At 46.0% G+C, this 23,231-nt stretch overlaps 1 protein-coding gene across 5 annotated transcripts in view; it reads right to left on the bottom strand.

Annotated features, from left to right (window-relative positions):
- The window catches only part of BBS4 (Bardet-Biedl syndrome 4), a 127,984-nt gene that overhangs the window by 33,440 nt on the left and 71,313 nt on the right, over window positions 1-23,231 (bottom strand). For 4 of the 5 annotated variants that reach the window (XM_073363109.1, XM_073363111.2, XM_073363107.2 and 1 more), the window contains exons 6-15: window positions 22,629-22,701; window positions 20,116-20,169; window positions 15,259-15,386; window positions 13,664-13,718; window positions 12,187-12,255; window positions 10,836-10,988; window positions 10,513-10,684; window positions 9,207-9,276; window positions 3,990-4,131; window positions 2,694-2,904 (exon numbers count right to left, since the gene is read on the bottom strand). In XM_073363109.1, the coding sequence (XP_073219210.1) occupies window positions 2,694-2,904; window positions 3,990-4,131; window positions 9,207-9,276; window positions 10,513-10,684; window positions 10,836-10,988; window positions 12,187-12,255; window positions 13,664-13,718; window positions 15,259-15,386; window positions 20,116-20,169; window positions 22,629-22,701 (1,127 nt within the window). The remainder of the gene's footprint in view (window positions 1-2,693; window positions 2,905-3,989; window positions 4,132-9,206; window positions 9,277-10,512; window positions 10,685-10,835; window positions 10,989-12,186; window positions 12,256-13,663; window positions 13,719-15,258; window positions 15,387-20,115; window positions 20,170-22,628; window positions 22,702-23,231) is intronic. The other variant, XM_073363113.2, reaches the window with a different exon arrangement.

The following is a 23,231-nucleotide window of genomic DNA, read 5'->3' on the forward strand; positions in this document are numbered from 1 at the left end:
CAGGAGCAGGATAAAGAAGGCCCGGGGTCCCATGATGGTTGGGCTCGCTCCAGTAGCCTCTGATTGTTCTTCCCTGCTTCTTTTTGTTCCTTCATACTCTTCCCACAAAATCTTTCTTTTAAGGACTCCGAAAGGGAGGAGTGGGTGGAATACCCCAGCCCAGCCCCACATTATTGTGTCCACCAGTTAGGCCTAGTATCCGACACATCAGTTGTGGTTCATTAATTTCCAGCTCTGCATCTTCTGTTCTTAACAAGCACCATTTCAACAGTAAGCGGGGAAGGAGCTGTAAGGGGAGTGGGGGCAAGGTGGTGCTGGCTTAGAGTGGGTTTGGGAGGCATGGGGGGAGTGGGAAAGGCCAGAGGCAATGCATGGAGTGGTCACGTGCCCCCGCAACCTTTCACTTGTGCTCAAATGTTACATGTCACCTCTTGTGTGTTCTCTTCCTTCTTCACATTATTTCTTCTCTTTCCTATTCCTCTCCTTTTCTCTTCTGTCTAATAAGAGTTTGGCCTAGCTGGCCAAGACTGCATATTTTGCAACACTGCTGTGAGCCTGTGCCCAGAGAGGCAATGAAAAGCAATGCCCTGAACAGCCCGAGGCTGGTACAAGTTGGCCAGGTATCAGAGTGTCTGATGGGACCATGTGCTGGGCCTGTGTTTTTCCAGCAATGAGTTTGCAAGTGAAAGTCAACACCAGAGACAGAAGTTGCATTTTTATCTTTGCTGTTCTTTTCTGTCTCCTTTTGTCTGTGTTTGTCCTGTTTTGTCTTCTTAGGAAACGGGGTCGGACTTTAGCAACAGCAGCAGCTGCAGCCCAGCTCAACTAACTTCTCTTTTCTCCCCAAAAGACAGTTAGTACCATGTTGATAACTCTTCTAAAAATGCTCTCCAGATAAAGGGAAAGGGCTATTGTTAAAGTGAAAGCCTTGCTTAATGCTTTACAATTCAAAGGCTTTAACTGTTTTTCCTTCTTTTTCTGTATCTTTACTGAAAGGTTACAAAGCCATTTAATGGTCTGTTTGCCATGGTACTGGGCAGGCTGAGGTCTCTGTGTGTCAAACACTGATCCGTGTTTAACGCTGTTTCATGTTGGACAGTTTCAGAGTCATGTTCAGACCTTTGACTCTTTGGGACCAGTGACCAGGTAGACCCTGAGGCCCCCTGCTGGAGGCCTTGTGGCCCTGCTCCCCAGAAAAGAGCAACAGAAAGGTCCTCCAAGCTGCCTAGAGTGGCAGCGGGCTGGATAGATCAGTCTGCTGACAGGGACTGGGGGAGTGAGGAAGGAGTAGCTTCTGGCTGGCTGCTGGGATTCAACTACTATGGGCCACGGGGAAGTGGCCCAGGGAAATAGAGCAGCAATTACTAAAGAGACGCAACATGGGGCTGCTATACTTAACAGGTTCCCTGGGTTGGGACCTGAACACTGGGTGGGACTGGGTTCCCCCCACCAGCCACTGAGGAAAGTGGCTACACCATAAGGAAGGGAATTAGAACTGTGGCACCCCAGGGAAGGGAGCTGCACTGCGACTGACTCAGCAGGGAGCTGTGGTCAGTGAACTGAGCCCAAAGGGGTGGCTCAGCAGGAAGCTGGGGTCACTGAGGACTCAAGTTGGGGCAAGAAGTCCCCAGGGAAGAAGCCCTTGGGGCACTGCTTAGTTCCAGAGTAGGAGCCTTGCAACCTAGCCGGATCAAGCGAGGGTACCATGATGAGCCCTGCTGGACTGATTAATGACTGAGCCCAGGGAGGGCTGCAGAGGACACACCAACTGAGGGTACCACAATGGGCCCTGCTGGACTGTTTTAGAAGACTGATCCCAGGGAGGGCTGCAGGACACTGGGGATTGTGTACCCTGGAAGGGGTTTTGTTGCACACATGGACAGTGTGAGACTCGGCCAGAGGGCCTGAGGAGCACAGCAGCCAACGGGGCACTGTGAGCAGAAGAAATTGAGAACGCTGCAGGCACACACACACTCGAGCAGGGGTGCTTGTGAGAGGTGAGTGTACGCCATTTCAGGACCAACTGTTCCATCCACATTAACAGAACACGCCCCAACAGCTTCAACAAGGAGTAGCCTGGCTCGCTGTCGCCCGTTGACTGATGATGATTTTATTCTATTTTCTATCTGCAGTAGGATGGAACTCACTAAAAGGGAGGGGTCTGGCTGCTGCTAGTGTCACCTGGAACAACTCAGTGTTTGTTTTGTGAATGAGAGGATGGCCCTCCTCCTTCTTCTCCCCTCTACCAGGAGCCTGCCTCTCTCTTCTGCCCCCTCCAATCTCAGCCATCTGTTTTCTAATGAATGAAGACAAGGGATCCCACTGTTCACACCACCTCCTTCCCAGAGCCAAGGGAGGAAACTTATCTCATGGTAACACACTGGCCAGCATGGCTGGGGCAGGAAGAGAAACGGTTAGATTTCAGCAACCTTATGGGAGCACTACGCTATAACGCAATGCTCGTACTCGATAGGAAGAACACACTTGTTCCACACAACTTAACTCATGGAGTTGGTCTTGTCACATGCTAAGTTCTTGTGCCTATATGTGCCACCATGTAAGTGTCTTGCTAAATATACTCCATAATCCAGGGTACAGGGAGTGGGACAGATGTGCCCACTTGGCAGTGAATTCTTCCGCTAATCCCAACACCCTCTCCTCTCATGCCATACAGAGATGCAAAAGAGACCTACCTGTAGAAAGCTGCATAGTCTTCCCATACCCAGCTGCTGAAGACATGGCCTGACCCAGGGCTTGGTTCGAGCCCAGAGGTTGCTGAGTGCTGGAGGGTTTGCTAGATGTAGCGTTTCGCTGCTTTGATTTGGAATCTCTAACAGGTTTAGTCCAGACTAGACTCTCCCCTGCCTGAAGGGCAGCTCCCACCTTCTGGGCCACATCCACCATCTTCTCGTGCAACAGAAAGAAAGAGAGGAGAAAATCACCACCAGGTACACTTTCGGCAGGAGCCAGGGCAGCAGCGCCTGTCCAAGCAGGGACCACTATGCCTCAGCTTCCATCTGTGGGTTTTAGCAGCGGCTTCACCCTAGAGCTGGGCTTACAGCAAGGACGGTGGTCAGCTCGAAGGGAACATGACACACAGTGTAAGGGTTTCCCAACAGGAGATGGCAACTCACAGTGGCCTCCACTCTGATGGTGAGCACAGGAGTAAATGATGCCCCTCGCTGAAGGTGCACAGCCTGCCTTTCTTGAAAAAGAATGCACTACCCCACAGCTCTACACTCAGCCCTGAGAAACCTGGGTGAGGAGGAGCTGATTGTGAAGTTTTCAGATGAGGTAACCGACCTCTTCCCCAAATCTCACAAACTCAGAGGATGGGAGCCAGAAGTAGACACTGCATTTTGTTTCTTACCAGGAGCTATGAGCTCAGATTCCAGTGTCACAATACATTGCGGAGTTACACATAACTGGTTAGCGCAGCCACAGTGCTGTAGTGAAGCACAGCTCTGATAATCTATTTGTTTCAGAAAGAATCCTGACTTTTTGTTCATAGATTGAAAAGCCTATTTTAATAGTAGAGAGGAAGCAAGTAGCTTTCACTGGGTACCTGGTCCGGCTAGGTGTGTCTAGATAACTGATCCAGTCTCTATTAACTGGACTCAGGTCCCAAAAGGTATAGGGACGCTCCTGCTCACTGGATGCCACTCAGGGCTTGTTTACGTGGTGGGTTAACATGCTGTACGGAGGTGTGGTTTCTGAAGAGCACTGAAAGGTTCACATTAATTGGGCCATGCAGACCGTCCTGAGGCACAGTGAAGGTTCCCTAACGGTTCTGACCCAGCAAGGGTGCACTCCAGAACCGTTAGGGACCCTTCAGTGTGCCCCAGCAGGGTCTCCACAGACCAATTAATGTGCCACACATCAGTGCACTCCATCCCCGTACAGCACATTACGCCACCAGGGGGACAAGTCCTCTTACAGCACGGGATCACCAGCTACTTGCTTCCAGCTGGCTGTTCTTATTAACATACTTCAGGGTCAAAGTCGAGAGTGCTGTTCTCCTTCAGGGAGTTGACCTTCTTCTCCATCTCGTGGTACTGGCATAGTGCTCCCTTCTTATCCCCTTGGTTGTAGAGCAGCACAGCGTAGTTCAGATTGACCAGGGGATTGCACCTGCAGCAGACAGCCCACAGGATCAGTAACATACACTGTCAAGAGTAACATTCTTAAATCTCAGGTGAGAACTGATTCTGATACTACCACTGTGCCGAGCTGGCTACACCCAGCAAAGCTGGAGATCCCACACTACCAAACAGCCTCCAGGTACTCTGCATATGACCATGGCAACCTTCCTGGGAAGCAAGTGCTCAGAGCGATGCAGTGAGATTGCTCTAGTGTTACTGTTAAGGTTGTTCAGCTGTTCCTAGTTGAAGCCCCTGGTTTCCGCTGCTCCTAACCTTTCAGGCTGACATGCTCTATGCTTGATCTCTGCTGGAAAGCAAGTTGTTTTTGAAAGACCGAGCACATTTGGTTCAGCAATACTGAAGTAGGAAAAACAATACACTTTCCCCACCCACAAAAAAATTGTGCAACATTTGGGACCAGCTCGACAGACCAAACAGCTGGGGCGGTCACTTACAGTGGAGTGCAGGAATGGCCCCAATGAGATGCCATGCATGAGTGTGTTTTGGCTAAGAGGGGGTTTGCTGCAGAGCTGCTAGAGAACACCAGGGCAGGGTGAGCTTCTGTGCTTCTTGGCAGGTGTGTAGCTATGGAAGCAGCTGGGGAAGCCTGGCTGACAGGGGAGCCATGAACACAAACTGGGTTTGTGTGCACAGTTGTATACAACTTGCTCTAAAATGGCAGCAGGCACCCACCAGTTTGGTGGGGAAATTTGTGCTCAGTGAACTTTGTGTACCGAGCAAGTGAAGTATTCCATGTAAACCTGGTTTCAGCGTAACAGCCGTGTTAGTCTGTGTTCACAAAAAGAAAAGGAGGACTTGTGGCACCTTAGAGACTAACCAATTTATTTGAGCATAAGCTTTCATGAGCTACAGCTCATGTTGCATCCGATGAAGTGAGCTGTAGCTCATGAAAGCTTATGCTCAAATAAATTGGTTAGTCTCCAAGGTGCCACAAGTACTCCTTTTCTTTTCATGTAAACCTGGTTTCAATGTTAATGGCTCCTTCGACTGCTTAGCCTCCTGCTAAAGTCCCTCTCGCCAACCTAAACCTGGTTGGCCAAGTGTTTGTGTGTCCAGATCTGCAGCTGGAGTAAGTGCCTGTAAGTGGCACTTCGAGCTGCACTGTGCAGCACCTCTGCACAAATCTCCTCCATGTCTCCCATCCCCTGCCCCGGGGGAGCTGGGTGAATTGGCAGCTGTGAAGTCAGTCTGCTTGTCAACAGGGGGAGGTAGAAAGCATCCTATGGACCCCTTGTCTGAGCACCCACAAATCTTAATGTGCACAGTGGTTCAGTGGTGGGTGGGTCTTTACACTGTGCTGGGAGAGCCCTACTCTGATCCATATAAGGCTTCTGCCACTCTGAAGATCTGCAGGAGAAGGGCTCTCTCCTCACAACTGTGGGACAAGACAAGCTGGTGGCGTGAAGCCGCACGGTTCCAGGTTCTGGAATTGACACATGCTACTGACAGTGTCTGACAAGCCAGCAGAGTCTCAGGATGCTGCAGAACAAAGCTCTCTCATCCCTTTTTCCCATCTTCCTTCCCTTCTACCCAAAAAGTTGAAGTTCCATGCAAGGACTATGTTAAGAATGTGGCATTCCCCGATGTTGGAGTGCTGTGCTGTGCTGTGCTGTGCGGTCCTATCACTCTCTGGATGCAATGCTGAGTGTTTATTTCAGAAATGCAGTTTGGCTCCCAAAATTCTCATTTTCCAAAGCTTCCAGGCTCTTAGGTAACGCACAGAAACCCCATGCAGTAGCTTTCCCTCTAGCAGTCCCTGCAGTGCTCTGACAGTGCCAATTGTGTGGGCAAGCTAAATGAGCAAGACAGTTGACTCCCTCTGCTCTCTGTTGGTGTATGGACATCAGTGGCCGGGTCCCCTTTCTTCCTTGAATAGACAACATGGCTTACATTCTAACTGAGATTCCCATATTTTGCCTGAGGGATGCACTGAGAACTCACTAGGAGTCTGAACACGGCACTATCTTTGTAGAAAACTGAGTAAAGTGTGTCTGCCTCCTCTTGGGTACAAACAGGTGATCCACTGAGACAACAAGTCCCAGCAGGCAATGCTCTGTCTTGATTCAAGTGGTCTGATGCTTGCAGTTCATTCTGACTTGCAGGCTGAGAGGTAGAGGGCCATGGGCTGTGTTTGGCCAGGCCTTCTTTAGAATCAGAATCACCTTCCAAGGGGAGGAACACTAATAAGTGAGTGCATTAGAGGCACAATTTATAGTTGTACTTCTCCTCCAGGGAGGATGACCTTGCATGTAAGAGCAAGGATGAACCATCTGCACCTATCGCAACAGATGCAGAGCAAGTGCGCAGTGCTTCTGAACACTGATCAATAAAGTCGTGTCAGGAAGCTGGCACCCATTCCTGGTGTGAAAAGAGGCTGTTGGTGCCGGCCAAGGAGACCAGTACCTTTACTCTCTTCTACAAGACAGAGGCCGCGCTCTTTGTGAAAGGTTCGAGTGCTGGAGACTGAAGCTTTGAAGATTGTCTGATAAGCAGCAAATCAGACTGTGTGTTGACCATGACCAGTGTTCCCTCTAATTTTTCCTACCCATGTGCAGAATAAATTTTGTTATGTGCACCAAGAGGGAGGTGATGTGTGACACATCACCTTCCTATTGGTGCACATAACAAAATTCATCTTGTGGGGTGGGGCCGAGGGTTTCGGAGTGTTGTAGGAGGCTCATGACTGGGGCAGATGGTTGGGGTGGGGGTGTGGGTTGGGGTGTGTGAGGGCTGTGGCTGGGGGTGAGGGCTCTGGGGTGTAGCCGGGGATGAGGGGCTCTCGGCTGGGGCAGAGGTGTGGGGCAGAGGGCTCTGACTGGGGGTGTAGACTCTGAGGTGGGTCTGGGGATAAGAGGTTTGGGGGTGCACTAGAGCTCCCCAGGGCTACAGTGGAGAAAGAGGACTCCCCTCAGCTCTCTCTCCTTGCAGCAGCACCTGGGATGGCGGGGAGAGGCGCCTCTCCCCCGGCCACGGCAGGGCTGGGCTTGCTCAGGGCTGGGGGAGGGGCACATGTCTCCTGGACACGGCAGGTCCAGGGCCAGGCTGGGTCGGGGCTGAGGCGCCTGTCCCCCGGCTGCAGAAGGTCCAGGGCTGGGCTGGGTAGGGGAAGGAGGAGGGGCGCCGCAGCAGGGCCGGGGCTTGGGGAGAGGCATCTCTCCCTGGCACAGTCTTGAACGCCAGCACGTCACTTAATAGGCAGCTGCGCAGCCACGCAGCTTAGAGGGAACATAGGCCATGACTATGGGTCATGGGTAAGCAATGCGACAAAGCTGTAGCGAAGGAGACTGTTAAAAAGGTGATCTGATTGCGTTTAGGACCTAACTTATTAATTTCCTTTAACACAGAAACTATTTCTAAAGCACTGATCCCACATCTAAAAACCTCACTGCCTCTGTCAGAGCCCAGGAAATAGATACACCCTGGAGAACAACCTTTATGCAAAAAACACTGGGGTGGGGGTAGGCAAGAGCTGATTTATAAGAGCTGTCCCCAAAGAGCAGAGAAGGAAGTGGACAGGTAGGACAATCATTACTTAAGGAAGCAATGGGAGAAAGGAGACCCATATATTAGCCACTGTCAGAAAGAGGAGACCTCTTTTATAAAGACACCCACAAGGTCCTTTTCTTTCCAGACTTCAGTCTGGCACCCAGAGGAAATATGATATGCTGCTGCTATAAAAATTATTTATGGAGATGGAAACAGAAACTGTAGTCATCTCCCCAGCCAAACTGTGTGAGATATGCCAGAAGAGAATACCCATGGGAATGGGATAACTGGAGAAAGTACAAGGGATGTCAACTGAACAAACCACAGAGATCCAACGCTTAAACAGCCTGAGTTTGCCTCCCAGCAATCAATGGCCGTTGGTTTGAATGTCAGCTTTGATGCGGTTTTGTTTTTCTGCTAATTCTACATGGCTGCGGCATCATGAGAGTGCCAGGTAGTTAGGCAGCATTTGTAAAGCTGAATTCTAATTCATGCGCTTTGATCTACCCACAAAACACAGTACCAAGCAGCCTGAATGCGCTCCTTAACTCATCTGATCCCCTGACAAATCACAGAGGGCTTAAATTCTGAAAGCTAGGAGAAAGAAAAAAGGACTTGGTGGGCAGTGAATTTGGTGTGAATGTTTGTTTCATACATGCAGCATGCTCCCTTATTGTAGGGGTGTTCACAAGTTACCAATGACATGTTATTGGCAAAGGTGCAGTTTTACTCTGAAAAGCAACTCAGTAAAAAAAGCACAGTGGGGAACTGTGTATCTTGTCTCTCAATAACTCCTGTCTAAACGTGCTCAGTTTATGAGCTTTCAAACAGTCTTGGGTTCCCTAAGTCAGCCTGAGATTTTCCTCCCTACACCTTTTCACAAGTAACATTATGCAGGCCCCATTTCTTCAACGAGATTGCATGGTTGTAGTGGAAACTGAGGGCAGGATTTGTCCACATGATTTGACCACAGTTAACAATTCTGCTGATGCATGAGTGGGAAGAGACTCCAGCTCTCTCTCCCAGTGCTGTGTAGGGCTAACAGGAGTAAGAACTTTGCTACTAAAGCGAGCAGGTCAACTCTCAATATGTATGTGCTGAGTGAGGGGCTGTTTCCACGGTCACTTTGCAGAGCACAACTGCACTAAAATATCAAACGTGTTTAAAAACCTGCTGTTCTTTTTATAGGCTTTGGAACTTCCATCATTGCTAAGGCTCCATAGAGGAAAACTACCCGTCACCACTGCCATCCGGCTGTAGAGAGAAGAGACTAAAAGACTGGTGCTGTGTGGTTCACCTTGTTGCCATTACAGATTAAATTGTTTACCATTAGTGAAGGCTCTCGTTATAGCCCTATTATCAGTATTATCATAATGTCTAGAAGCCCCAACCAAGATCAGGGCTCCATTGCACTAGGTGCTGTACGTAGACCTAATGAGAAATGGCCCCTGCCCTGAAGAACTTACAATCGAAAGAGACCAGAGGGACAAAAAGGGAAACAGATGAGCAGTGGGGGGGAAGTGGCTTGCCCAAACGACCATCAGGATTAAGACTTACTGGTCCAGCGCTACAGCTTGCTCATAGGATCGTTTTGCATTCTCAACATCTTCGAGGTTTGTCAGAGCCACTGTCCAAAGAAACACAGGAACACAAATAAGCTCGCTAGCAATGCAAACCCTCCAATTCACTCCTCTGAAATAGACTTTTCTGCTTTCCCAGGCATAGAGCCTATTTGCAAAGGATAGTTCTGAATGTCAATGCTTTATTCCACTGCTCTTGGAGCCCCTACATCTGAATCAGGAACAGCAATGACACCTCCACAGGAACTGATTTTAAACTCTTTAACTAGCATGGGACATACATTCTTGAGTTGGAAGGTTCCTATTAAACCTGTCAATCAAGATTTTTGTAGCCAGCTGTGCCTACTCCACGGCATGCCTTGCTTGTATGCAGAAATCAACACCACTATGAACACTTCCCACACCCAGCCAACTGCAGTAAAGAAAGTAAATGGTGAATTCTCTGTAATTTGAAGTCTTTAAACTATGATTTGAGGACTTCAATAACTCAGTCAGAGGATATGGATCTATTTCAGGAGTGTGGGGGGAGGGGTTTGAGGTTCTGTGGCCTGCAATGTGCAGGAGGTCAGACTAGATGATCACAATGGTTCCTTCTGATCTTAAAGTGTATGAGACCAGAAGTTGAGTCCCAGTCCCAGAAAGAAGAGAGACATTAGCGATCTGTCTGGATTTTAGGAATCCTGCAATTAAGGTACCTGCTCAAAGTCAGGGCTTCTATGCAGGTTACCCAGATCGTTTCATCTTCCAGTGCCTCTGCCAGAGTAGGGAGGAGAACAAGGTGAATCCCCCTCTTGAATGTACACAATCCCCTTACCACTGGAGTTGCAATGCCTAGTTTCTAGTTTTTCTAACCTTGGATTTAGTGCTGGTGAGGAGTGCCAGACTGAGGATACCACAGAAACCCCAGTGCTCTAACCCAGAAGTCATTGCATGAGCAGCACCAGTGCAAGCTTCTCTGCATCACCCCACAATGGTCCTCCCATAAAAGCTGGGACCAGCCATGGTGGTTTGGAGGACGTAGTCACTAGTCTATAGCAAGAACTGTATTTCAGTGAGTGAGAAGGCGTTGACTTTTGGTCACTGAAGATCTGATTTCAAACCAGTCCATGACCTGCTGGTGAAAAACTTCTGAATACCAGAATGCTGAGTTATCCAGTCTCAGATAACAACTTGCACCACCTCTTGCTTTCCCACCTTAAAATCTGATATTTCCCAAAGATGATATTCATGCAGCTCTGTGGGGTAGGAGGAAGGGGAGAGGGCAGGAGGGAAGGGTCATTTACCTGCCAGAAGCATGTAGAGATCTCCCATCCGGGGCTGGAAATTGACAGCGGCGCTGAGAAAGTGGAAAGCAGATGCATACTGCTGCATTGTCAGGTGGACTAGCCCCAAATTGTACAGAATCTTCCAGTCAAAGGGAGCTAAGTAGTTGGCTCGCTTCAGGCAACTGATAGCCTGCAAAGAGGAACAACACTGCTAGTAACATACCCTGAGTGGACAAGACTTTCTCCAGTCTCCGCCACAGAGGGAGGATCCTTGTTTTATATTTGTTCTTACACAAATCAAATTAAATATAGATGGAAATGGAAGGGAACCAGGCACTTACTGCCACGTATTTCTTCTTGCCGAAGAAGCACATTCCAATGTTGTTCCATAATGGGGGGCTTTCAGGCATGGTGTAGGCTACTACCCTGTACTTGGTGAGGGCTACATCAAAATCTCCGTGAGTCTGCATCATACTGCCAGCTGCCAAGATAGCCTTCAAAAGAGCTTGACAGTGAGTGGTTGAGGCACTGGGCTTCCCCAAACATGGTGAGGAGAAAATGCTACAAAGTTATTAAACTAAAAACAAGACCAGTGGTCTGAGCGGAGATTCTCTTTGGGGAACTCTCTGCTAGAGGCTTCCAAAGTAAGAACAACTGGGAAATCTACATCCTGGCTGGGAGAGGGCAGGGCATTGGGAAAGGGTCCCATGCTTTCCACATCCTCTTTCCTGATCAAGGTGGCTAATAAACGCTGCATCCTGACTAGCTAATTCTCTTTCAGTGATTCACAATAAAAGCTTCCAGAAGTCTGGGTTCTGAAAAGGTCCAGATACTAATCATTTCTTTCATATGACAAACTGGAACAGAAACCTTCCCAGGGCAACTTAAGGGGAGATGAAAACATTCCTTAACTCCAAGGCATGTACAGCAAACCCTGGACAGTTCACACTACTGGCTGAGGGTGACACTGCAAACTACTGAACGTATGTGATTAAAAAGAAAATCAAAGATACTGCACCAAAATTAACTTAGTTTAAACTAAACTACATTTGTCCAATAAATTATTTGTAATACTTCACAGCGAGCTAGCGTAGAGTCTGGAAAAGTAATGTAGTCTTCATCATAATAATACTTGGTTTGTATTTATTCATTGCTTTTCCATCCATAGATCTCAAAATGATTTACATTATCCCCATTATTCAGATCTCATCCTTAACTAGCTAGACCAAAGTTACCCTCCATTATAGCTGGGAGAGAGACCATGTATGAATTACGATCTTTGCAGACTAGCAAAGGAGTGATGTTCCACCACACCATCCTTATTCACTTGTGTCTGTGCTCTGCTCCAGAAAGTCGCAAAGGTATACTGAATTCCCAGGAATGTGGTGCACAGCGCTCGTGATGAATTGCAACAGTTTGAAGTAATAGGTTAGAGAAAAGTAATTTCCATTTGTTAAAAATTCTTCTATGAAAAATATATGAAACTTTCCATTAAAAGCAAACAGGCCCCATAGATAATATCCTCTATCCCCATCAGATGGAGGTCACAGAAATGCATTTTGGAACAAGCTTTTTAGGAGCTTGGCCTCCTTCTCAGCCCATGCTCTGGTACTGGGGATATTTTACACAAGAATTAGTTTTTACAGGCCTAATGTCATCACTAAATTGGCTAGTATATATTCCTCATGGTACCTTATAATTGGTGGGATCATATGTAAGTGCGTTTCCAAGATGTTCAAATGCCTTCTGATAAACCCCAAGCTGGGAAAAAACAAAGGAGTGTCAGAAATGCAGGCCCAGAAGGGTTAAATGTGCAGATGATAAACAGTGCTTTTGGTTATCACTTAAAGTAAGGGATTCATAAGAGTTAGCTTTATTCTGTTGCAGTTACACTCTCACATGTGCAGTGTTCTTACTTCACAATCCACAACCAGCTGGAACAAAATGGATTCCTCTGATAACAGAGGGAACACAACTCAACCCAACGCAGACTGTCTAGCCCAGAAACTAGATTTCTATATAGTTTGTGTTGGGGAATAAGAACCATCTGGAGAGTTTTTTCTACAATGGAGCAGGGACTGACTTCCTGAGCACTATAAGCCACAGCACAGATTCCCTGACCACTTTTTCTCCCTCCCCATGCCCTCCACAGCACCCTTCCCTGGACAGAAATGCCCCAAAGTCTATCTGCTTAGACTGCCCTCAACAACTGAAGTAAATGGGACTTGAGAGTGCTCAGCAGCATTGTAGGCCCATACAGAAGTGAAGCTAACCCTGACCACATGCTTAAGTCCCACTGGCTTCAATGGAGATACTCAGGAATTGCACTGGTATAATTAAGATATAAATTCAACCCATGGTGTCTCATGTTGGTCCATGAATTTATTCAAACTCCATTACCTTCCCCTTCCCCCACAACTGCACCAGTGCCTATTAACAGAAGGCGTCTAACCCCTGCTGTGACTCATGGAGACAATCAAGACTGGCAAGGTATTTGGAATGAATTTTGGAGTCCAGGGATGTGATACACCACAAAAAAGCAAAGTCACAGTGTGGACAGTTGTGCAAGTTTCTGCCCATGCTACTCTGCCCAGGCACCATACTTTGCTCTGCCTCTCCTGCTCCCTCCACAGCTCTACTGATGTCCTTCAATCTTGGCCTGCAGCCCCCTTCAGCAAAGGATGACAGCTGTACCAAATACTGCAATGAGGAGGTAATTTGGGAGACAGATGATCTTTTGCTCATGACCCAAGTCCCTAATGATAAACGTGCCTGTGTTATTTAAATCAATTCTGATTTTCTCCAAGGTGCATTAGTGTTAAACAATTTCATGGCTGCTTTTCTAAGAGAATAACTCGCTAAGCTCCTTCCCCAGAAACAAGGTAATGACTAGTCATGTTTTACTGTACTTGGAAGAGTGAGTGACACAATTAGGGCAATAGCCAAATAGAATTCCTGCTCTGGCTCAGAACTAGGAAATCAAGTTACTTCCCTTCAGGAGACAAATGAGAAAAGAAGAGATAGAGGAGCAAGCTCCATCTTGTCTGATGTGCCCTTTTGAGAAATATGTCAAACTCACATGGAGATGAATAGAAATTTACTCCATATGCAACTGCCAAGCCATTTAAAATATAATTAGGTCCACATAGTAGCCAGCAGTGTTTTGTACCTGCAAATAGAGTAAACCCAGGGTCGTAAGGAGCTCTGTGTTTTCTGGAGAAAACCTGAAATACAAAACCCAAAGTTTTACAATTCTTGGCAGTACTAATACAAGGTGAAGTGTGGAACCCCTGAGACTCCACTCAATGTAAGAAATATCCCTGTTACTACTGCAAATATAACCAACTAATAATATCACCTTCACCACCACATGTTATATCTGAGCACCTCAAAATGTTTTACAAAAATTAATCACTCCTCATGCCCCTCTGGGAAGTAGGTAATATTTTATGTGGGTAAACTGAAGTGCAGGAGGTTAAATGACTTGCTTAAGATCTCAAAATCACTGTCAGAGCTGGAAACAGATCTGTTTTAACCACAAGATCACCTTTCCCAAGGCAGAATGCAGGCAATAGCTTTGTGGCTGATGGGTAACTTACACTACCCCATTCAGCTGAACTGAGAACAAGACAGACTCACCCCAAATGGACACTTACAATGAATGTGTCATGTATTTTCAATTGCAGTTTATGATTCCCAAGCCCTCATCTCTAACTCTACCTCATGTACAGTTTTGTAGGCTCTTTAAAAAGGCTCCACATTTTCAAGGCCTTTCAAGCAAATAATAAATAATGAGCAGCAAAGAGAGAAAAAGCAGATTGGGGACACCACATACTAATGAACTAGCTGCTTATACAGAGAGTTAGGTTCCACACCCCAGTTTGGAAGGTGCATTGTGCTAACACCTAGAGGTCTCAACCAGGTTGAAATCCCGTTGTACAAAGTGCTGTACAAGGATAAAGCAAGGACTGTCCCTTCCTCAAAGTTTGGAATCTACAACAGGCAAGGCATATTAGGTTGTAACGTCTTTTGTTCTCTGTTTGGGTATGATAATACAAATAATAAATTACACCACCGCCAACGGGGATGAGAAACAGGAGAGGATGGGGATGGGGTAACAAAACTAATAGGATGCTTTAGCTCAGACTAGCTGTATGCACAGTTCCAATGAGCAGCAGTAACTGCCAATTTTCTTTCCTGGACATCTGTCCACTATGCAAAACCACTGCTAATTTAGCTGGTGTGGGACAATGCAGATCAGGATTGAGGGACTGGGCTGGAAAACTTACAGCACCAGCCTGGCTCTAGCCAGGCTATTAGATCCTCACTTTCATGCATCAAAAATTCACCCAGTGAAGTATATAACAATCCAGTAAGTTCAAAATGGCTGTTGATTGCTCACTGCTCTTGCCAACAGTAAAGCTGTGACAGTCGTGAGCAGCAACCATTCAGCTCTGTGTTTCAGGCTTTAGCACATGAATCATGGGACTGGAGAAGTGGATTTTGTATACATTTGCTCCCAGCACCTCCATTCATTTCTTGGCAAGGGCTCCACTCTTCTCTTGGCAAGGGCTTCAAAGAGGTACCTCTATCCCTGACACATTGTCAGCTGGAGTAAGAGCACTGCAGCCAAGAACAGAGATGGTCACACAGATGGGAAATCCCAGATCTGCCCAGGAGCATTGTCATTTTAAAATCATCAGACACATTCCTGAATTCACCAATCAAAATTCTCCTAAAGAGGTGGGGGGATGAAATTCTTACTCCACTGCTTTCTTATAGACTTCGATGGCTTTGTCGGTCTCCCCTTGCAGCAGGTGAATTTTTCCCAGCATCATGTATGTCAGATCATGCCTGTTGAGCTGCAAGGCATCGTTCAGCTGGTCTTTTGCCTACACACAAAACCACACACAGAACAGAGAGAGTAAAATCAATGTGGTTGCAGAGTTGACAGTGAAGCAATGACCCAAAAGCTGTCAGCTGTGAGAACCAACCCTCGTGTTACTACATGGAGGGAAAAGGGATCAAAGGCTCCAGCCAAGTTTGAAGAATCTTATTATAAAGGCCCAACCTATGAGGTGGTTGTTGAAATGAGCTCTGCAACAGGAGTCATGGGTTTTTAGGGAGAGCACTTCAAAGCTGAGCACTTGAAGTCAAAGCAAAACATATTGATCTGCCAAGAGAGATACAGAGGCCCATTTGTTCCTGTACAGTATCCGAGATCCCTTGGGGGCTGCTAAGTTTGTTCCCTTAAAATATGCATTTACAGTTCACTTCACTGCAAAATGCTCATGCTAGCAATGAGCCAGGATTGCCATGTAAATGCAGAAAGAATTCAACAGCTCTAGCCAGGCACACGTAAATCCCCTCCAATGGGGAACACTTCCAAACTCTTATTACTGTAACATCTTCCTCTTCCTCCCAAGTTGAGCCAGTGGGAGGGCAATAAAAGTTTGCAGCTTTCTAGCACATGGCACATTAAAAGAAGAGATGCTGACAAGGTAAAAGACAGAAAAGGATTTATGCAGTACTGGATATTCATTACCAGCAAATGTTAAACAGCCAGCCATCTCCACAGGCTTCATTATATTTTATAGGTCCATGTGATGTTATGTAAAAAGTATGCTCTCCCCAGAGGTAAGGCTGTCAGACTAATGGGACACTTTATAGGCTAACTGGTCCCCAATTTGAGATACCTTTTTCTTTCAAAAGTATTCTGATATACTTATATTTTCCCCATAAGCCAAATGAATGAAGGGACATCATCACAGATGGCAGGTCACAGATATGGACCTACCTTCTAAACATCTCGCTGTTGCTTTGCAATGATAGGGAAAGGTGTATGAGTAGAGCCCTGCAAATCTCTGGATGCAGATATCCACGGACCATATTTGCAGATTGTGGATCGGATGCAGATACAAATTTTGTATCCATGCAGGGCTCTAAGTATGAGCTCAATACAAAGACTGCAGTATTCTTAACAGAAGCAGTTTTAAAGGAGGCCTGACCTAACTACAACCTTGCTGTGATGTGGACTGTAACAGATACAGTGAGTCCACCACCCTGGCTTGATGGTGCACTTAGATTGTGTAATTCAATACTGATTTTAAGACGAATACAGCTCCCACTTGAGGCAGCAGACAATATTTTCTCTCTGCCAGGGATTGATTAGTAAGGGAATTTTTACATTTTTAGAGGCAGGGAGTGGGGAGATCAAATTGGGAACCAATCGTTCCCTTGAAATTCTGTGTTTTCCATCTAAAACAGACACCTCACAAAATCAACACCAGCAGCTCAGTTCTCATCAGGGGAAGCTATGCAGTGACACCTAAGTGAGTAGCATGAAATGACATATTTGGAGGGAGTGCAAGGGGATCAAGAGTCCAATTTCAAATTTCCTAGGTGTTCTTTTATTAGTTGCTAAGCCCCAAAAGCACTGCCAATGCATCCACCCCCATCCAGCCACTCCACAGCAGCAGAGCTGCTCTGTGACCTCTGCTCCAGGCTTCCTGTGGGAGTAGCTTCTGCACCACTAGCAAGCCTGCCATGGAGGCAGGGAAAAAGATGAGCCCCTCCAGCTCAGCTGCTCTACAGTGCACAGGACCCCTTGCTACCTCCAACATGGAATCTCCAAATCCTGCCCTCAGCCCTGTGCAGAGCCCTTTCTCAGCCCCTGAGAACTTCCCACCACTGAGCCCAGCTGCTTGGACCATATGCTGGGGCCAGGATTTGGGCCTTACACCATTTCCATCTTCAGGAAGGTACATCCCATGAGTTATAACCACCTCCATGAGGCTAGAAACTCATCTACACCTTTGTAAAAGGTTCCAAGACAGGAGGAGCATCCCCTGGTGTCAGAGCATGGTTTGTTATCCAGCTAGACAGGCAAACTCTAGGGGTCATCTCAGAATGGCTAGAAGACTTCTTTGAAAAATGGAAATACTCTCTGGAAAATCCTAGTTCAGACAAGACCTGTCAGATCCTGTCTAGACTAGAGTTCTTGGTCGTTTTGTAACCCAAATTCACTGGTTGCCAGTTTACTCAAGTTAATTCCCACAACTGCAATGGCAAATATAAACACCCCACATTGCTTTTAAACAGGAAATGAAGTTTATTCTATGGCTTAGCCTAGAGTGAGCCACCAACATTTGGGAAGATGTCCACATTTTCATTTATAGTCCTGTTGGTTAACTTGAATGAAGTGTCAATCTTGAGTTACAGCATGACCAAGAAGTCTAGTTTAGACAGGGTCTAAGAGGCTTACACCATCCCCTTTTGGCCACCTCCAAACCTCATTTCACTCTGCACACTGCCAGGGGATACATCTGTTAGTTACGGACTCATTAGTGGCTGATTTGTAAAGGGCTGAATGCCAGAATTTTACTGATGTAGCTGCTCTTGTGAGTTTATAAACAGAGAGCTCTGTTGGATTAACATAGGTGGAATAAATAGGCCCAAAGAAACAAAAGTGTTAACATGACCTTCAGAGTATGTCTACACTGCAATTAAACACCCTCCCCACTCGCAGGGTCCCAGAGCTCAGGCTTCAGCCCAAGCATAAATGTCCACACTGCAATTTTATAGCTCCGCAGCCTGGGCCAGCTTGCATGGGCCAGATGTGGGTGTTTAAATGCAGTGTAAATATAGATTCATAGATATTTAGGTCAGAAGGGACCATTATGATCATCTAGTCTGACCTCCTGCACAACGCAGGCCACAGAATTTCACCCACCACTCCTGCAAAAAACCTCTCACCTATGTCTGTGCTATTGAAGTCCTCAAATCATGGTTTAAATACTTCAAGGAGCAGAGAATCCTCCAGCAAGTGACCTGTGCCCCATGCTACAGAGGAAGGCGAAAAACCTCCAGGCCTCTTCCAATCTGCCCTGGAGGAAAATTCCTTCCCGACCCCAAATATGGCGATCAGCTAAACCCTGAGCATATGGGCAAGATTCATCAGCCAGATACTACAGAAAAATATACCCTAACCGTGCAACATTAAACGGTTTTAAACAAGGTTTGGGGTTTGGTATAGAGCCTGCTTAGTGCCACGGTAAACACACCATTAAAAATCCTTTGTAACCTTTCAGTACAGGTACAAAGAGGAGAAAAAAACAGCTAAAGCATTAGAAATGAAAAGTATTAAGTGAAGCTTTCATTTTAACATCTCTTGTTCCCTTTCCCTTTAGCTGTAGAGAGTCTTTAGAAGAAAACTCTGCTTTGTTTGACAGTTGTCTAGACGGTATTAAGATGGTAATAACTGTCCTTTGGGGGAAAAGACAAGTTAGTTGAGATGGACTGGAGTTGTCATTAAAGTCTGATCTTGTTTTCTAGAAGGCAAAACAAGACAAACACATAGAAGGGGAAATAAAAAAACACCAAAGATAGGAAATACAATTTCTGTCTCTGGTGTTGACTCTCACTTACAACCTCACTGCTGGAAAAACACAAGCCCAGCACACAGTCTTATCAGCCACTGAGAGAGTTGGCAAACTTGCACCAGCATCAGACTATTTAGGGCATTGCTTTTACCTGCCTCTTTGTGGTCACAGATTTACAGCAATGTTGCAAAATATGCAGTTTTGGCCAGTTGAGCCAGACTCTTATTCGACATAAAGCAAAAGGAGAAAGATAGGAAAGAGAAGAAATAAGGTGGGTCAAGAAAAGAACACACAAGAAAGGGTGTGGGGCAGATGAAGTCTCACATCCCAGGTAGAGATTTAGCCGAGCCGATGGAGGTGGCAGTGTCATCCGGCTCCCTCTTTTTGGCTCAGACTGGTCAGGCATCTCTCAGGATTAGGATGAAGAAAGTCTGGGGACCCCGGAGACAGTGGGGATGGCAGCCATGATAGTGAAACTTGCTCCTTCCCTGTCTGTCAGCCAGCATTGTGGTAGCCACTCTGCTCATTTTCATCTCTCAAAGTCTCTTTTTGAGAAACCCAAAAGTCAAGTGATGGGCAGATTAGCCCATTGTTATTTTGTCCACCAAATAGGCCTAATTTCCGACAGACCTATTTTGGTTCACGGATTTCCAGTCCCACACTTCTCTTGTTTACTAGGCATGATCTCAACAATCCTTGAGGTATGTCAATAGGCCATTTTGTGTGGACTAATTCAGATTTGTTTCTCCATTTTGTACCTTTTCCCATCAACATTTATTGGTATTGTGACATTTTATAAAACTTTCACTCACTTCTTATAGTTGAGCTCCAATTAGGGTAAATTTGTAGACCCGATTATCACAACAGATCAAACATTTGAAACAGCTAAGAAACTAACCTGACTGTACGTGATCCCTTTATCAGTAAAACTACTGAAAAGAGAATCAGGTCTCTAGTGATGTGTTAAGGCTTGTCTATATGGTGGGATAATGTGCACTAGAGGGGTGTGAATTCTACAGCACGTGAATTCTGTTGCACACTATCTGGCCTGTGTAAACCCTGCTGGTGCTAAAACTTCCTTAATGTGAGAAGTTTTAGCGCACACCAGCAGGGTCTACATGGACTAGCTAGTGACAACACGTTGGCGCGCATTAGAATTCACACCCATCTGGTGTGCATTGCCACACCATGTAGACAGGCTCTCAGTGATTTGTTTGGACAAGACAAGAACTTGAGTTACCTTGTTGAAATGCTTCAGGTACATGTAGCACACGCCCAAGTTGTGGCAGATCTCCTACATATAAAGGAAAAAGCTGCATAAGGGTGAACTTGGCACTGGATAATCAGAAAGAGACTAGTAACAGTTATTGGTTTGGATGGGAACCTCCATGGACTTTGTAGTTCAGAGAACTCGCTACACTTCAGCCATTTTGATAATCTATTTGGCTTTATCCTCAGCATAAAGAAGTGAGCATCCCAGGGGAGGTGACAGCAAGAGAGCAGTGAGGACAAAAGAGGGAAGGCCTGTGCAAAGGGATATATACTTGGCTGAGACTGCACTGGATTCCCAGTGGGGAGATATGAACCTATCACATGTGACCTCTATTATACCAAGAGGCGTTCTCAAAACATCCCTAGCCTATGATAAACCCCATGATTCAGGGGATGTGTGTGAAATTTTGGCCCAACTGGACACAATTGGAAAGTGGGCCTAGCTGACCAGAATACAGGTCCTATACCAGAGAGGCTGGGATCCTTTCAGCATCCTAACTATGCTGGTGGCACCATAGGAAACATTTACACCCATCCAGTTCATGGCTAAGAATTTGTTAACAGACAAGCTACATGCTGTCTTTTCGGGGATGGGAGGAGCTATGCCAAGCAGCAGAGCACCCCCACAAGTTTCCCTTCTTCCTCTGCTAATAATGTACCCCACTTTACCAGTGTAGAAATTCTCTACATGCACTAGGTAGATCTCTAGCAGGGAGAATGCAGTCTATGAAATATTTTACCCTCCTATCACAACAGAATGGCCCTCTCCTACATACAACCCCTCCAGTTGTGAAGAATGGTAAAGACACAAAGCGCAACTCAAGGCTGGGTTAAGTTGGTAGGGTGCTTCCATACAAGGAAAGTGGAAGTATCAACTCTGACTCCAGCACTGAGCATGTTATGGAGATACCTGTCGATGCCTGCCAGACGGGGTAGTAAACCATAGGTTTAAAGCCATGCCCAGCACACGCCACAGATAGTTTGTTTACTTAGGGCAGGATTACACTGCAATCAGGAGGTATATTTGCAGTACTTGGAGACATACTCAAACTAGTTTTAATTTAGCTAGATCAAAGCCAGCTCACGGAGCGACAGCTGTGAAGCTGCAGCAGCATGGGCAGCTGCATGAGCTAGCGCCACCCGCCTAGGATGCAGCTGCCGTTCCTACTGCCGTGGCATCACTGCTATTGCTACTCGAGCTAGCTAGGCCAAAGATAGCTGGGGTGGATCTACACAGGCTGCAATCACATCTCCCAACTACAGTGCAGACCTACCCTTAGGAAAGAATGGGGTTGAAAGGCAATCCATTTGATAAAAGCAGAGCTGGGTGACAATTTTTGGCCAAAACATTTTCCAGGTAAAAATGCAGATTCGAAGACCCCAAAATGTTTCCCAAATTACTGCTGGTTTTGCCAAATCATTTTGGTGGGAAAAAAACAAACAACATTTAAAAAAAAATCAAAACGTTTTGATTTTTCAGTTAGAAACAACTTGCATGTAGAAATTTCCTTTATTTTTATTTTAAAACAAACTATCAAAAAGGTTTAATATTGGTCTACGTCAAAATCTGTTGTTTACGTTGAAACATTGCAATTTTGTCAAAATGAAACACCTTGTTCAACCCCAAATTATTCATTTACTTTTTTAAAACACTCTTTGATTCATCAAAAATTTTTAAAAAACACTTTCGTTTTGATTTGAACTGAAACTATTTTTAGATTTTTCAGAATTGCCAGTGACCTGAAACGTCCATCATTTGCACAGCTCCAGGTAAAAGTTGTACTCGCTGTTCAGCACAGAGTGGGTGGAAGAAGAGAGAGTGGTACCAAATACCCACACATATTGGGCCTAATTTATAGAAGTGCTGAGCACCTAAAGGCACAGATGAAGTCAATGGTGCTTGAGCCTCTGGGAATCAGGCCCGATATACTTTGTTTTAAGCATGCATATGATCAATGGCTTGCAGCATGAGAGCCCATGTGCAGAAACACAGCACTTCCCTTGGAGTCTCTTTCTCAAGGAGCTGTGAACCACAACCTCTCTCTTTCCTTACCTCCCACCAGCTCACTTTACACTCATTGCTCTTTGCAGATCTCTTCTTTCAGCTCTTCTCCTAGTTGGGAGGGTTTTATTTATTATTAGTCCTGTAACAGTGGTCCTGAATTTTGCAAAGACAGACATCACTCAGTGCAGCCCATTGGTTATTTGGGGGTGGTTTTGCACTACTTTGGGTACCGCTGGAACAAGTTACCCAATTACCCATAGGATGTCAGTGGTACTGGAGGGTTTCTGGGCTGGACAGGTGCTTCCCATATCTATCCTTAAAGTAATCTAGCTCAGTGTGTACTGAACATGGCTATGCAGGGTTTGACAAGAAGGCTTTTTTCCTGCAGAATACAAACATGCTGCATGGGTCTATGTTTGACTGTGACCCAAGAAAGATTCTAGTGAACTACGTATGGCAAAAGGCTCTGTACTTACCCAATCCTTCTGGTTGAGTTTAGCGGCTTCATTGTATACTTCAATAGCTGCTTTGTGTTTCCCCAACAGAAACCTGTGAAAGAATTTCAATTTTTACTTTTCTCTGCCATTTAAGCATGAGGCCACACTGTGCAGCCACCAACCTACCAGCCAAGGAGATTATTATTATTTACATACCCCATAGGTCTGCACACTGCTTTGCAGTCTACCAATGACATCTCTCTGTCTTAAGACATCTACAATCTAAGTAGGAAGAAGATCTCTTTGTAGTGAGTCAATGCTGATCTCTAGCAAGCCAGAGGATCACTGCTGAGAGAAGTGAGTGCTCTCTTCATGGGCATGAATGCACTGCTTCTGCAATGCTCCCTTTGACCAAGGGAGAAAGGCGCCTAACTATCTTTGCAGATCTGGGTCTAACTCCCAAAGAGACAGGTGCCCAACACACAATCACATGCACACAGGCAGGGCTTGGTGGTACAAACCTGCACAGCACATACCTGCATTAACAGCTCTTGATCTAATCATCATTATTACTTGTCCCCAAGCATTAAAATACAATGAAAAAAAAAGTCATGAAAGAGCATCAATGTTTACAACTAGACA

This window comes from Lepidochelys kempii, chromosome 10, assembly GCF_965140285.1.
Source record: "Lepidochelys kempii isolate rLepKem1 chromosome 10, rLepKem1.hap1, whole genome shotgun sequence".
Lineage (NCBI taxonomy): Eukaryota > Metazoa > Chordata > Testudines > Cheloniidae > Lepidochelys > Lepidochelys kempii.